Source organism: Crocodylus porosus, unplaced genomic scaffold (genome assembly GCF_001723895.1).
Source record: "Crocodylus porosus isolate Cpor-Errol unplaced genomic scaffold, CroPor_comp1, whole genome shotgun sequence".
Lineage (NCBI taxonomy): Eukaryota > Metazoa > Chordata > Crocodylia > Crocodylidae > Crocodylus > Crocodylus porosus.
In genome coordinates, this window is record NW_017728906.1 from 202,994,619 (window position 1) to 203,010,374 (window position 15,756).

Consider the following 15,756-nt stretch of genomic DNA (forward strand, 5'->3'; position numbering starts at 1 on the left):
TCGTGCTGGTTGCCCTTGAGCATCATCCCTGAAGCCAGCCCATCACAGATGTGCTCCTTGAGGATCTTCTCAAAGAGTTTCCCAAGGACAGAGGTAAGACTGACGGGCCTATAGTTGCCCGGGTCCTCTCTCTTCCCTTTTTTGAAGATGGGGACCACGTTGGCTCTCTTCTACACAAGCTTGTGCTTGAGTGATTGCCCCCCCTCCCATACTGTGTCTGAATCGAAAGTGTACATGATAAGATAGCAAACTTCTGTCTCATTTAGCACTGAATTAGACAATCAAACCAAAAAGTAAAAGAGTACCATACAAAGAATATCACCGAGGCAGAAAAAAACTAGACTATGAAAACAGGGTTCAGAGTAAGGGTTTTTAGGTGGAATTTTTCTGTTCCCTTCCTGTACTTCTACAAATCTGCCTCAGAAACGTATCAGAGAGGAAAAAAAGCAATGTTCTTGTTCCTCTTATTTTTCTAGAGATATTGGAAACGTGGTGGAAGCTATGTATGGAGATCTGCCCCCTCCAATCATGCTAATTGGGCACAGCATGGGTGGAGCCATTGCTGTACACACAGCAGCATCCAATTTGGTGCCAAGTTTATTGGGCCTTTGCATGATTGATGTAGTGGAAGGTAAGTCTGCATACCCTTAGGCAGTGTCTTCTGCAGTGGTCTGTCTTCTTTCCTTAACGGCATCAGTGAGTGTAAAAAACCTTGTCTTGTTAAGCATATGAAGGGTTTTTCTTCTCTCCAGTGGCTGTCCATCTTCAGTTTTAAATAATTACTTTAGCTTAGTTCTGTCTTTTAGTTTTTAAAGGTGGATTTTTTTCCATTTGATTTTATTTGTTGTGGTTGCATTGCAACATCCATTCTTGCAGCTGGTTCGTGGGTAGGTAGAAATCAGAATACCCTGTCATTGCATTATCATTACTGTTCAGGGCCTGGGATATTAGACCCAGCCAAGTATGACGTGTTAACCTCCTAATGGCAGCAACCAAAGACGTGAACCCTGATGCTTTTAAAGCTAACAGAGATTCTGCTTCTAGAGTTATTATGCATGTGGCCTGTTAAGAATGGGGATGAAAGAAACCAACTAAAAAGTTTCCTGAATTGGAAACCAGATATCTGAAAGATGGCGTAGAGCAGTTGTGCATAGCATGGAAATGCAAGATGAATGGTCTTAAGTTATCATAAATCCTAACATTTGTCACAGCACTCTCCTACCCACAATTGACTCTGTGTCATAAAGGGGCTTTTGAGAACCTTTTGAAAGGATGTTCTCAAACAGACTGTTTACTTGAAATCACAAGATGTACTTGTTTTTAGGCACAGCCATGGACGCGCTGAACAGCATGCAGAATTTCTTGAGGAGTCGTCCCAAAACATTCAAGTCGCTTGAGAATGCAATTGAATGGAGGTAATGTGCCTGGTTGTGTTCAGACCTCCTCTTTAGTGTGCTGTCAGTTCTGCAGCTGCTCTTGAAGGGAAGGGGGTGGTCTTCTGAGTGAGAAGACATTGGATTGGAGCTTAGAAGACCTGGGTTTTCTCTGCGTGACTACCAGCACAGTACGCCCCTCTGTAAAGCGGGTGTAATAATAATTCCTTACCTCCTGAGACAGTGTGTGAAGGTGAATTAATTTACGTTTGTGAGGTGCTTCTATCACAGTGATATGTGAATTGTAAAGGCAGATAGCTGATTTTATGCCTTAAATCTAGCCCCATGGACAAAATTTAAAAGGATCGCTGGTGGGATGAACTGGAGAAATTATCTGGGCTGTTTCTTGTATTACTGGGTGTGGTGATAGATGGATGCCATAATAATGTTACATCACATTTATCCCCTGATGCATGGTAACTTTTTTAACTTCTTTTTCTTAGTGTGAAAAGTGGACAGATCAGAAATCTCGAATCTGCCAGAGTTTCTATGGTTGGCCAAGTCAAACAGTAGGTTCTGTCTTAAGAAAACTTGAAGGATTGTTTTTCTTTTTTTTATGATCTCAACTTTATAACAGGCTATACATATGCTGAAAAATGACTTCTTTTATTTTAGTAAATGCCAGCTTCTCCTTTTGACACAGCAGGCTCCAGTTAGTAGTGATAGGAACACTAAACAATTCACAGCCATCAAAGATCCCATGACAGTTCAGTGAAGTTCTAGCCAGAATTCCATTCTGATAAAATGTTATTACCCATTGAGGATATTTAAAAAATTATTCTAGCCATTGTTTATGCTTGTGGCATGTTTGCATTTGGCATGTTATAAGGGCAAAGCAGTTTACTCATGCAAAGCTATGTTTAAACAAACGCTGTTATTTGGACACCCCTTCAGAAATTTGTCCTCTGAATTCTTTCTGCCAATTCAACTAAGTGTAGCCTTTTTACTTCCCATTTTACTGCTGATCTGTACTGTGAAATGCTTGTCTGTTGCTTTCTGAATGTGGTTTGATTTTTTTTTTTTTCCCCCTCCCCTGTAACCGTTCAAAACACAATGATGCTTACAAAAGGAATTGGATGTGTCCAGTGCTTTTTATCTCACTGTGTTTATAAGGAAGCTAATTTTGCTTGCATGACTTGACCCCTACCCTCATCTTTACCTGACTGATTCTCAGGTCAACTGTGTCCGCTGGAGCACTCAGTGGTATATCTTCTGTATCTTACTGGTGTGGCTTATTTCTCTTGAAATCCTTAGTCTTTTTCAAAATAGAAAAATGCTCAGTTTCTGCTCCTGTTTTACCAGGTGTGAAGGGGCTGCCAGTCCCGAGGGCCCCAAAACCATAGTGGAGGGGATAATAGAGGAGGAGGAGGAAGAAGATGAGGAAGGAGGAGGATCTGTTAATAAACGGAAGAAGGAAGATGACACAGAGGTGGGCATTTTTCTCTTTATACTTGAATAGAATTCGCATCTTTGTTTGTCTCTATCTCAAGGATATATGGAGACTAGGGAGCATGGAGACAACCATGGGGGTCAGCCAAGAGTGTGCCCTCCAGGGGGACATACAGAAGTTATCCCCAAAAGAGTAACTAGCCTTACTGTAAATGGAAGCAACTGCAGTGACATCTTGGCTAGTATCAGGACTTTTACTTTGTCTTGCTCTTGTGCAGCTGGTTACATCTTGAGTTATTCCTTGATGGTATTTCCAGATATTCATGGGCTTGGTTCAGAAGAGGACTTCTCTCCTGAACGAGGAAGGTTCCTAACAACCTGTTTTAAAGAGTTGCTCATGCTTTGTCTCAACTGTATTTCTGTGTCTTATAAAGGCCTCACTGTTCCTCACAGGGGAATATGGACCATGATCTAATCATTCTGGTCCCTCGGGTGAAACCATTTTACAGCATATTACAGCTTTGCACCAGGTGCCTGTATCTTGCCCAGGCTTTGTTGAGGGACACGTCCCAGAGTTCTGCGCATGTATCTTATTTCTGGTATAAAACAGCCCTGGAAGCTCCAGGCTTCCCTTGCCTTCTGCATTAGAGGCAACATGCACGGACTTCTTGCTCTTTTCCCCTGTTAACATGCTGCAGCTGTAGTGTGGAGGAAGCACGCTTAGGATTGAGAGAGGCCAGTTGGTGATGCTGTCCCATTAGCCTCACCTGTGGTGGACAAACCAATGTTAGCTTGTCAGCATTTGTCTCAGTGCTCACTTTTTTTTCCTAGAGGGCACTCAGCTACATTTATTCTGCACAGGTTGCTGTCAGTGGAATGCTAACACTGAGCTTTTTGCGTTTCCCCTGCAGACAAAGAAGGAGCACCCATACACATGGCGAATCGAACTGTCGAAAACAGAAAAGTACTGGGATGGGTGGTTTAGGGGATTATCTAACCTCTTCCTCAGTTGTCCTACTCCAAAGCTGTTGCTTTTAGCAGGTAGGTGCCTCCCTTTTTCTCGTGAGTGAGAGCTGCTTTGTTTGAAATGTGGTTTAAAACAGAGCTGTCCTGCTGGCATGCAGCCTGTGAGGTGTTAACTTGCAGCCTCTGGGCTCCTGGTATGGGGTGGGAGGGCACTGGGTCCCCAACCCCTCTGGAAGTGTGGACAGCCCTGGTTTGAAGTAATCGTTCCCTGTGGCTGCGTTCAGCTGTTTAGAGGAGAGAAGGGTGAACCTGTAGGTAAAACTCTGGCCTGGGGTAGTTGGCCTAGCTTCTATTCTGGCCTCTCTACATTCCTGGAGAGACCTTGGAAAAGTCCATTGAGACTTTTTGTTTCCCTTTTTACAATGTATCTGGGAGACTTATTTATACCAGATGCTCTGGTCTCCAGGAAGGTGGTTTGGTTGCAAGTTTAAGGTAACGTTTCAGAACAGGACTGAAGCACAGCTTGTTCCCCCGGGCCCAGTACTAGTATCTTTTTTTTTTCCTCAGTCTCCAGTATGGATCCTCTCCTGTCCCTTTACTATCCTGCTAAGCAGTAAAGTGTTCCAGTGGGTGCCAGCATGCTGTTTCCATCCCATTTTTCACACCAAACACCCTTTGCAAAACCTTAGAGCCTGACTAGACACGCTTTTCCTGGCTTCTGCCCAAAGCATTTGTTTGTTTTATTCCAGGCGTTGACAGGCTGGATAAAGACCTAACGATTGGACAGATGCAAGGTAAATACTGAGCGGTGCTGTAATGCTCTTTTGGATGATTGCTTGTTGATGTGGCTGAAAACGTTAGGGAGGGTGTCTGGAATGATCCTCAACAGGAGCAGTCCGTATTGAGACAAATGAGTATTAACGAACTTAATTAACCCCCAGAGTACCAGTACAGTCCCTAGCGATTGCATGCTAATGGGAGACAAAGGAGCTGAGATCTCTCTGGTGCTCTGGCAGGGCCGTCTCTCTTTAGCTCAGCTTTTAAATGTTTCAAATGATGAGGTTTCATCCCCAGTCTTAGATCACAAAATGAGTGCTACATCCTGCCATTAGGAAGCTTTTGCTGATTCTTCTGTGTCATCCCATTGCTCCTACTTGGTACCAGATGAAAGTAATCCCCTCCTTCTCTGGTGCTGACTAAAGGTCAAGTAGTGGTTGGCTGTCAGCTCAAGTCCCCAATCACTGGCTTCTTTGGAACTCTGGTACTGGAAGATCATGGCATGGTAGGTCTGACAGCCGCCTTCCTCTTAGGAAGATGGAACCACCTTCAATACAAAGTGCTCAGAAATAATTAGTTACCTTCCTGCTCCCTGGAGAGTGTTTTAGTTTGATCATGCAGGAACTATGAATGAAGAAGCCAGTTCTTGCCCCATAGTGAAACTGCCCACTCTGTACATCTTGCTGTTCAGCATCTGATGTCAAATGCAACTTCCTGGTCCCCAGCAGCTAGATGCACACAGCGAGGCTTAGTTATAAAGTATTTAACTATATAGATGAAACATTCATAGAAGCATAGAGTGTTTTCAATCCCAGTATGGGATGTATATGGGCTTCTGTATTCCCATGTAGCATCTACCCGAGTTGCTGCCAGTGTGGAATGAGTCCAGTTAAAAGCAACTCCCCTGACTTTCTTTCTTTGTTCTGTAGGAAAGTTTCAGATGCAAGTTCTCCCCCAGTGTGGCCATGCAGTCCACGAGGATGCTCCGGACAAGGTGAGCGCCAAAGCCCTGCAAGCCGTCTGGGCTCTGGCACTTTCTAGTTTGGTGCAAAAGGGGCGTGTCGCTATTATGCAGCTGACATCCTGTTACTTTGGTCATTGCTCCTCAGCATCTAGGCACCCTCCGCAACTCTGAATTTAGCAGTGCCATGGTTGAGAATTACTGCACTGGAATCTAAATTCAGAAAATTTATGGAAGCAACCTTGAGGCTAAAAATGTTGAGAACTAGTGATCTGGCTGATGTCAGGTGAAGGTGGTGGGGCAGTACCTCACTCCACTTTGCCCCACTCTCTCCCCCCTCTGCCTTCCCCTGGTCTGAGCCCGAGGGCACAAAGGTGGCACCTGCTACTGAAGCTGCTCCTCTGGATATTGTCAGCTGGCATGTGGAGCCATCTACCTCTGTGTCCCTTTTCTCTGGCCTCAGGACCATGGGATGAGCCAGGCTGAAAGACATGGCCCTGTCTGCCCACCCACAGCTGAACATGACGTTAGGTGTCCTAGGAGGGTGGGTCCCCAGACGAGTAGCCACGGGTGCCTCTGGTCTGCAGGAGGCTGGGGCAGGTGCACAGCACTGGATACAGGGAGGAGGGGGCTTACCTCACATATGGGCCAGACACTGTGGCACCCTTACAAGGATCTTGAGAAACACCAGTTGAGAATCACTTGCATAGATTTTCAAGGCTACACCATAACTGCCAGGGAGCCTGCTTATTCACATGGCACTTTTAGCTGCTTTTCAGAGATGAGACAATCAAAGACGCTTTTCCTTAGAGACCCAGGTCCCACTTACACAACAGCTGTAGCTGTGTCAAGGCCAAAGGGTGGCAGGACTGACTACGTAGACAGTAGCGAGGGTGTGATGTGATCATAGGCTTTTCCCCTCCCTTGGCTCTTTTATCTTCCCCCGCCCCAGTCCTCACCGCCTCCAGTGCAGTCTTCTGCTTTTAGCATTGGTTGTCAGGTGATCAAAGCTGGGTGGTTCATGTTTTTGAGAAGCTGATATAAATAGTATCAGCAGTTGTGAGGTTTTTTTTTTTTTTTAATATTGCCAAAGCTCAGTGGCGCTTTGGTATCCCGCCTACATGGTGCTGTGGGATAGTGGACAGAGCACACAGTTCCAAGCTCACCTCTACCACTGCCTTCCCACATGGCCTTGATTCATTTAACTTCTGTGTGCCCCAGCCTGCCCCATTCCCACTCACAATCAGATGTTTGGAAGAAGCATCATTATTAAAGTGCAAACTAAAGGCCGCGTATTATTACTACCATCAATCTGATGCCCTCAGTTGCTGCTTAAAGGCATGCTGATTTAACTAACAATTCTGCCTGACTGTACCTGCCAGAGAGGGAGATCATGCCATGGGATTACTGACACCAAAGGAGGTGGTGAAAATTGTTCTGTTTTCCATTGTATTTGACTGCATGGAGCTGTATAGTCTGTGCCTCTGTCTTCGTGGTCTAATACAGTAATTTCCATTCTCTTCTGTGTGGTAGTTCTGTACAGAAATGTTAGAAAATCTGTTTACAGAAAAAAGCTTGATTTGGCAGGTGACTTGTGTTTGGAACTGCCAGAGCTTCAAGTTGACTGAATTGTTACCTCTTTCCCCCACCTTCAGGTTGCTGAAGCTGTCGCAACTTTCTTGATCCGGCACAGGTTTACAGAACCAATTGGTGGATTCCAGTGGTAAGGATCTGTGGGGGTTAGGGCTGTGCAGTCTTCTTGCTTTCCCCTACTGGAAGTCTTGCTTTTTCTGTGTACATTTTGGCACAGCAGGGGACTGAGATCGGGGTAATGAGAAGTAAGAGTTGGCCAAGGGCTTTTATGTAATGCTACAACCAGTATGTAAACCTACAGCTTAAACCACAGGTGGCGCTGTGTGGATGTGAAAATTCCTTTGTTTCAACTTTTCATCTACTAAATTATTAATTGGACTAACAGAACATTTAATGTTAGAGGTGAGGGAAGCTACAAGCCTGACCCAGTCTTGTGTTCTGAGGAAGCATATCCTCATCACTGTATCTGGGCCTCATCATTTGCCTACTTTTAAGGTACTTGATCTGGTGGAGAACGTCTCCAAAATGCCACCCTAGTGTTTGCTGTTAATCACAGCAGAACACGATTTGCTGTGTGTGTCCTCTGGCGGGCAACCCTAGCAAAAACACCTCATTAAGAGTCAAAGCTGCCTATTTCGCTGCTTAAACTTATGCTCTGTTCCTTATAGTAATCTCATTTCCTTCTCCCCTCCATGAGTTGCAAGAAAACAAGGCAATTTCTTTTTGCCAGCGTGATGGATGTGAGAAATGGGTAAATTGCTACAGTTACAGTACTCCATAGCTGCCAGCTGTATAGAGCAGGGTAAAACCAGTGACAGAGAACACTACATATCAGAGGGATGTTTCCTGTGTAGATCCAGTGTACATGATAGATCCTTTGTGTTCGTTTTACACTCACTTATGAGTGATTTTGGTGGGGTGGATCTTGAGGTCTGGGATTTAATGCTTTACTGTCCTTCTCTCCTTTCCCTCGCAGTGTGTTTCCTGCCTGTTAATACCCTGACGTTCTCCAGCACTGAGCTTCGTTGTAAATAAACTGCACCAGAGGCCACTGTGACGTATCCATACCCTTTCCATCCACCCAGTTCAGCAACGATGAGAAATTGGCGTGAGATTCATTCTGTAGAACTAGCTTCTCTGAGGCGTGTCAATGGCTAGAAGTGTCCTTGCCAGGAGGCAGCTCGTACCCGAGACCTTGCAAGGCATGTTCTGTCTCTGGGAAGTGGGCTCCACTCTGCTGCTGCAAGGAAAGGTGACCTGACATCCCAATTGGTACAGCATCTCTCTTCTCCCCATGAACTCTCAGGCTTTGTTGAATAGTCGCGTTGAAATGCCTCCTGGGTTGGCTTTGGTTTTATGTGGGCAGACCCTGAAGGGTGTCGCATCAAATCCAAAGGCTTTCCACATTCCTCTGGAGCCATCACTGAAATGCCCCCTGGGATGGCTTTGGTTTTATGTTTCTCTTTTAAGCATGTAAAGAGCCAGCTTCTTCAAGAGCTGAGGGTTTCCTTTTACCAAGGCCAGTCTTAAGATAAAGCTGGGGGTAGGGGGGGGGTGATTGGACTGAGTTTCCCTTCCTTTTCAGTTCTGCTGCAAGCAGCACTGTGGATGTGGGACCTTGATGACCCCAGCTCCATCTGCACTTTTATTTCACTCCTAGGTTCTCTGGGGAAGGAAATGGCCTATGTAACTCATTCTCTGACAGACGCTTATGGAACAGTGGCTGTGGGCTGCTTTATATATAGGGGAAGGCGAAACAAGACCAGTAATTTGTGATCTGTCATGGACAGACTAAAACCCATTCTCTTCCTGAGGAGTTTCTGCTTTCTTACTGCATGTGACTGAGCAGAGGCTGGGGCCCTGGGTACCTTCTGGAGGAGAAGATGCAGGGGGGGCAGTGGATGGGCTGCTTAGCTGGAGGACAGCAGAAGGAGACTAAGGCTGGGGGGTTAAATCACACTGCCACTGTGATGCTGGGGCCTGAGCAGCTGTTTGCCATGTGTGGCCCTGCACAGTGTGGTGTGGGGGAATCACTCTTTGCTGGATGTTTGTTAGCACCATCAATCTGCTTCTGTTTCCTTTTGTAAATGCAGTAGCTGAACAGAGCACTTGTCTTCCAGACACAGAGTGGCCTGGATTGGCTTGAATTCTTCTCTCCTCGGAAATCCCTCTTGGAAGCAATAGACATGGGGTACCAGGAGCCTTTTATCACGTGGGCATCCTTGGGCTAATAAGAGAGGTCATTGATCCTTAACCCTTTCATGCTGGGGGGGCAGACATTCTTCCAGTGACACTGCACAGCAGTGTAAATCTATTGCTGCCCTACTGTGATAGCTGGCTGCCAATGTTTCCTGGGATGAGAACCATAATAAATCCTTTTGCATTTGTAAGATGCTGGTCAGGGCAAGGGCAGGTGGCACGAAGAGCAGGTAGCACTCAGTTGAGCATGAGAGGACTTCCGCTCCCTTCCTCCCACTGGCTGTGTGAGCACTGGACTCATCAGCTGTGCCCTCACTGGGTCCCCCCCACCCACACCTGCACACATCTGAGCACAAAATCTCTGGACTTGAAGCTAGGCTGTCCCGTTCCAGCTGGGCTCTGCATTTTCTGCATTCTTCAGCTGCTCAGGCTCAGGTACTAAAGAGGCAATTTTGAGCTCCCTGTCTTGGCGTCCCTCCCCCTCACTGCTGGCTGCACAGTTCTGCTTCTCAGTAACACCCCCCAGCCTGGTCCATTCTGATTTTGGCTCCTTGGGAGTATTATGGTTACCCATCACTTGGAATCTGTTTCAGCTAGAAAGAGAGCTTTCCTTTCACCCGGAGCCTGTAGCTCTGTTTTGCAAGATTCTCTTCAGAGGGCTATAGTTGCCCGGTCCTTGACAAGGGTAGGAAATAAAGCTACTGCCATGGGGTGCTGACCAGAGGTCTTGACTTGCAAAGCCCGGGCCTCATTGCAAGCTTGCAAACAGTCCAGTTCATGCATGTGCCCAGGTACCTTGTGGAATCTGGTCCTGGGTGATTAGAGCAGCCAGAGTCCGGGAACACCACATTCACCTCTAGTGCTGGCCTCTCCACTCCAAGCTTTCGAGAAGACAAAATTCGTTCCACTTAGCCCTTCCCTTAGGCACCACATGAGAAGTGAGTGACTTTGTCTCCATGCACTGTGCCATTGACTCCCAGAAGTATTGTTTGTTGTTGCATCGTGACAGTAGTGATGAAAAATAAATACTTTCCAGCCTCTTGTGGAGCTCTCCAAGCTCTGACTTGCGGCAGTGCACATCCTTGCTGGCATCTGAACCAAGCTGATGAAAAACAGACTCCTGCCTTCATCACTGTAGCATAGGGGCGGGTTATTTTTTCGCAGATTTGGGAGAACTCAGTGAATTTTTGTGAGCCTGCCGTGGCATGAAGAAACCTTGCTGCGATTTTTCTTAGCGATGTTCTGCAATAAGCCGTAAATGCGTCACTGCTACAGATGGAGGTGTATTGTGATCAGATAAAAATGCAAACTGCAGGGACAACTACTGCACAGTGACAAAAGCAAAATAGGTCTCTCAGCTGGGAAGCTGATTAAATGGGGAGGGGGATCAGGGAAATCCCTCTCACCTGCAGTCTTGCACTCTCACAATGCTGATTCCAATTCCTGTATTAACAGCAGGTATCAGAGGATGGGTATGCTGATGAAAAGTACCATTTTTATATTGCATCTTTTCTTAAGCAATCTCCCTTGTCTCTCCAACTAGTGTTAGATAGAACATCCATAAAACATTTAACAAAGGAAAAATTGGCTTGTGGGAAGCAGAAGATAGGGAGTCTGGTTAATTTAATTTTTTTTCCATGTCAAACTTTAATAAATCAAGACCAATTTTGCCAACTCCCAGGTTCCTTGAACCAAATCGAAGAGGCTAAGTGACACGTTGGTCCCCGTACCAGTGGACTGATTAAACAAGTTCTCCTGCTCTTGCAGAAAGGTGCAGTTTTGTTTTGTTCCTGAGAATACAGAGCTCAATGGAGCTCACTTGTACAATGTACAGCAGTCACTTTAATCTGGCGTTTGGAAATACTGGCGTTTTATGAAAGCTGGACCTCCCGTTGATGTTGTTTGTTGCTCATTGAATTGCGTTGCCGTATGATGCTTGCTCTTCTGTTCAAGGCTTGTCTCTGCCTTTTCCATTCAACCTGGCCTGATCACCCACTTAGACACTGTGGAAGGGGATCAGACCTGAGCCAGCTCAAATGTTCCTGTCCATTGTACTGTTCTGGGCGGCTTTTGTAAGAATCAAGTGCCACAGTGCAGATCTAGAGCACAGCGGCATGCACTGACCATGCAAACTGCTAGCAGGAGAACCCGCAAAGCAGGTCGGACTTGCCTTAAGTGTGCCCTGTTTGGGGAATATTGGCAGCAGTAATTGCCATGGCTCCAGGCGCAGCAGCAGGTAACGCTGCCACTGATTTTCTGGACCTGTAGCAAACTCCACATGCCTCACTGGACACATGCACCCAGATGAGCTCTAGCCACAGCAGGTTTGCATTTGCTTTTGCTTTGCAAAGCTGAGCTCAACTTGGAAAGCTAAGGGGCTGGCTCAGGGGTGCCAACCCTGCCAACCCTCCCGGTTTACCAATGATGCCTGTGTTAGCGGGAGCGAAATTGCTGCTGTCTGCTCTCTGTTTGGCCCCTGGGAACTGACCCAGTTCTTTGTCCTTCCTGCATCAAGTTGAGAACCTCAGTAGTTGGGCTAAGAGTTGAATCGGGGTATTACAGAATAATTTGCCCCCTCACCCCCTTCTGGGTCACCCCAGGGTGGCATTGGAGCACAGTATCCTGGCAGGATGGGGAATGCTTGTCCCTGTGCTAGTCCGCATGTTTTTGACACCCCGGAGCAGAGCAGCAAGATCAGGAGTTGCCATTTGAGGCTGTTCTGGTTCATTGGTGCGAGCAGTGAGCACATCCTCTGGTGACATCACCGCTCCTGTGGCTTTAAATAGATGCTTTTAGAGATCAGAGGAAAGCACCAAGTGAATTCAGGGGTGGAAAAGAATTGAACCAGTGCACGTGCTGAATCCTGCCCACAGGCTGACTTCGATCAGCACATTGCTTCTTGCTCTGGGCCGCTGTTGCCTTACACTGTTTCTAATGTGAATCAAAAAGCTCTGGGGGTGGGGGGGGCTGCAGATTCTCAAAAGCATCGAACCCTGAACACCCTCCCCATAGTGTTCAGGTGGCTCTGAGCACTCCCGATGATCTGGCACTTTGGTATTTGCTTCACATAAGGCCAAAATGAGCATTGGTTTGTCAGGGATGATTGTGACCTCTTGGCCTTGCCATCGCCTACCCCATCCATCTCCCTGAGCCGGGTGCCCCTCTTCTGCGCACCAAGCTGCCTCTCTCGGTGGGGCCTCCCGCCTGGTCTGAGCTGTTCGCTGTTCCCCAGCACGGTTTACACGGCATGTGTAGCCCCCCAGCCTGCGGGACACTTAGCTCGTGGCTCCTCTGATGAACCCGAGTGTCAAGTGCATGCGGTTGACAGTAGGGGTAGATCTCTGCCCTCTTATCACGTACTGTAATTTGAAAAGGAAACCGTGTATATATCTACTGATTTCCCCTGAGGCTGTGCTCGGCACCCTCTTTGTCCCTGTACCAGCTTCGTTCTGTTAGGATCTTGTTCGGTGTCCATTCCTCCGGTGTACCAACAATAAAGCATTTGTGAAAAGCCCTCAGGCACCACCTCCTCCTTTCCGTCGAGCCGTGGGATTTTCGTCTCCGTGTCCAGAGCCGCAGAGGCAGCGGACGTTCCCCTGTGCACAGCCTCTCGCGGCTCGTAACCAACCTGCTGGATCTTTTCTCCGTGACCCCTGGGCGTCTCTTGTGTTCTCCGATGTTCTGAGTTTCCTTCGCTCTCCAGGATCCGGTGGGGCAGGGATGCGTCTGGGAGGGAAATCGATTTTCCGCATAATTTGTGCTCCCCTTCCCCCCCCGATTGTTCATGCCGCCTGTATAGAAACATCTGAAAGTAATAAACATGGCTCTCTGGCTGTTGATAACCCCGGGCTGCGGTATGTTGACTGGTCTGTCTCCCGCCTCCGGTCCAAGCGATCACGAGCGGTGCTGAGCTCAGGCTGCTAAGTGGCAAGCCCATTTCACAGGTAAGGGCGAGGTGCTGAGAGCCTGATTGCAGCGGGGGAGCAAAGAACAGCCCTGAATTCTGCTGCTTGCTGGTGCGGGCGCACAAGGATGAAGTCTGGACTCGGGAAGGTGAAACGTGCTTGCTGGACCTAGCAGCGGACACTAAGATTATACACAATGAAGAGAGGCCAGAGTTACTAGTCCCCCGCTACCAGGGGACCCAGGCTGGACCCCGTGCGAGTGACTTCTGCGGTTCCGGGCATGTCCTCCTTTCCGAGTGAGCAGCTCCTAGGAGCGCTTGTGTGCGATGTCGTCACTCGGGATGCTCGTTGCCTATATGTATTGCTAAGACGGCTGGAGCCGCATCCTTTGTGCTGCCGTAAGGTGAGCTGCCTCCATCCTCTCACGGTAAACAAGAGATCATCCCAGGGGATTGTGGGAAGGGACTGGAGGACCAACACCACCCCTGATTTAGCTTGCATCCTTTCTGACAAGTGACTTGGAAGAGTCAGGTTCATGTGGACTGAAAGTACCGTCAGACTCCAATGAGAGTAGGTATGGGTGTAGGACCAGCACCCTTTTAAGACTGCCCTGTCGGGCATCTGACTCGTATAAATTTACCTGCCATCCAGGGCACTGTGCAGCTGTGCTCTTTGCATGTGGCGTTGCTCTGATACCTGTCTGAATAGAAATATGTAGTAGGCCAGCTTGGAATTGCCCTTCCAACCTGAGGCCACGTCACCCTTCCCCATAGTCACTATTAGCCAAGATACACAGCAATCCTGGCAACAGCCAGTGCTTCGCTCTTCAGGTCTGTAGCTGTGGCGCTTTAGGGTCCGGACTGATCTGTAGGGAGAGTTCAACCCTTCCTGGAGCTCCCTACGCTCACGGCCTGCCTTCAGGGCACTTGACCGAGGGCAAGGGCAGAATTTGGCCCCGCCAGCTCCTGTCTAGCTAGTCAGGTGCAGCTGCTACCCGCACATATTCTCATGGCCATCTCCATCTGCTGGAAGGGGGAAGGTTATCACTGCATTTGGGCCTTTGTAGGTTATTCGGCTGCTGCCCGGGGTCTACAGATGACCATGTCTCCAGGTTGGTCCAGTGTGTCACCCCGTCCTGAGTGATCAAAGGCCTGGGAAACATTAGAGCCGTCTGCGCCCACCAGGAAAAGCTGTCAGCCGGAGCATGCAGGGAGCTTGCCCAGGGCTGCCCTGGGCGGCAGCCCCATCCGACCAAACCCCAGGGCTTGGGGGATGGCAGGGGTCAGCATGCTGCTGTCTGTTGCGAGTGATGTTGGGTGTTTGCCCTGAAAAGTGTCTAGGCATCAAAAACAATATTATCCCAGCTCCGCCATGCTGCTGCCGAGTCCCCTGTGAGAAGGGAGCTTCTCGCTGCACAGATCCAGCCTGCAACCCCACTGCAGCATCTGTGGGGAAGCTGACCTGGCTTGGGCTGTCGCATAAAGCAAGACGTGGTGCAGCTTTCCCAGCAGCTCGTTAGGGGACCCTTCTCCAGGGGACAGGGCAGAACAGGCAGCCCCCTTTCTCCAGTCCTGACCCGAGGTCTCCGTGGGGGGGGTGCTGCCTCCCCTGCTTGTGGGTGCGCTCAGGATGGATGGGGTAGGGCGTTGCGGGCTGGGAGCCAGGCCACCTCGCACTGCAGGGGCTTCTTGGCTACAAACCCAGTTTGCATCTGGCACAGGAAGGGGAGAGACCTGCAGCATCCGTGCTCCAGGCTGGGCATGATAATGCCATGTGTTGTGCAAGCTGGCCCCTCCATGCACAGGAGCAAACCCACCAGCCTTCCCCAGAGGCTTTACACCCCGCTAGCTCACTTCTCCGACCACTAGTGTTTGCAGGAGCCCCCTGGGCCGCTGTGCATGGTCAGCACCTGGCAGCCCGGCTTTCGCAGAGTGGGTGTAAAAGGGGGGAGAGTCCTTATGCATGGGCTGTCCCGGCTCCGTTCCTCTTACAGCATTCGGAGGCTTCAGCAGGCCTAGCTTGAAGGGTGCCCCCACAAACTGCCATTTTTAACACCAGTGCAGGGACTTGTCCCCTTTGCAACCAGCCTCCCCCACGAGTGGCTGCAAAAGAGCCGCCTTGGGTGTGTTTTGATCATCGTTCCTTTGTGCGTGTGGTCAGGATTTCCCAGGCCTCGGCTCAAGCAGGATCTCATCCGAGCTGCTCGGAGGGGCTGAGCCCCTGCAGATCCCACGGGAGCCTGCTGCAGCTGGGGTTGCTCCGTGCCTCTGTGGGGACCGGGCCGCGAGTGCGAGACACCCCTGGTGCCCGCAGCCGGGATGCACCTGCCGACCTTGGCCTTTGCGTGCTGGAGCTGGGCTGCGCGAGCCAGGCCGGAGGGGACGTGAGGAGCCTCCGTGCCTGGTCACCGCACGCTGCTGGGGATCCAGCGGCAGGCTGGCGGCTCCTTTGCCTTCCAGCCCTGCGGCCGCAGGTGCCTCGGCACCAGCCAGAGAAAGGGACCTTGTCTGTGGTGCCCGGTGGGAGCTCAGCG

General features: G+C 49.1%; 1 protein-coding gene across 1 annotated transcript in view; it reads left to right on the top strand.

The window, feature by feature from the left end:
- The window catches only part of PPME1 (protein phosphatase methylesterase 1), a 52,022-nt gene extending 38,862 nt beyond the window's left edge, over nt 1-13,160 (top strand). Inside the window, exons 7-15 of the mRNA XM_019530547.1 lie at nt 477-631; nt 1,325-1,415; nt 1,877-1,942; nt 2,736-2,862; nt 3,734-3,863; nt 4,538-4,582; nt 5,495-5,559; nt 7,182-7,249; nt 8,096-13,160. Of these exons, the coding sequence (XP_019386092.1) occupies nt 477-631; nt 1,325-1,415; nt 1,877-1,942; nt 2,736-2,862; nt 3,734-3,863; nt 4,538-4,582; nt 5,495-5,559; nt 7,182-7,249; nt 8,096-8,114 (766 nt within the window). The 3' untranslated portion in view covers nt 8,115-13,160. The remainder of the gene's footprint in view (nt 1-476; nt 632-1,324; nt 1,416-1,876; nt 1,943-2,735; nt 2,863-3,733; nt 3,864-4,537; nt 4,583-5,494; nt 5,560-7,181; nt 7,250-8,095) is intronic.
- Nucleotides 13,161-15,756: the final 2,596 nt, after the last annotated feature.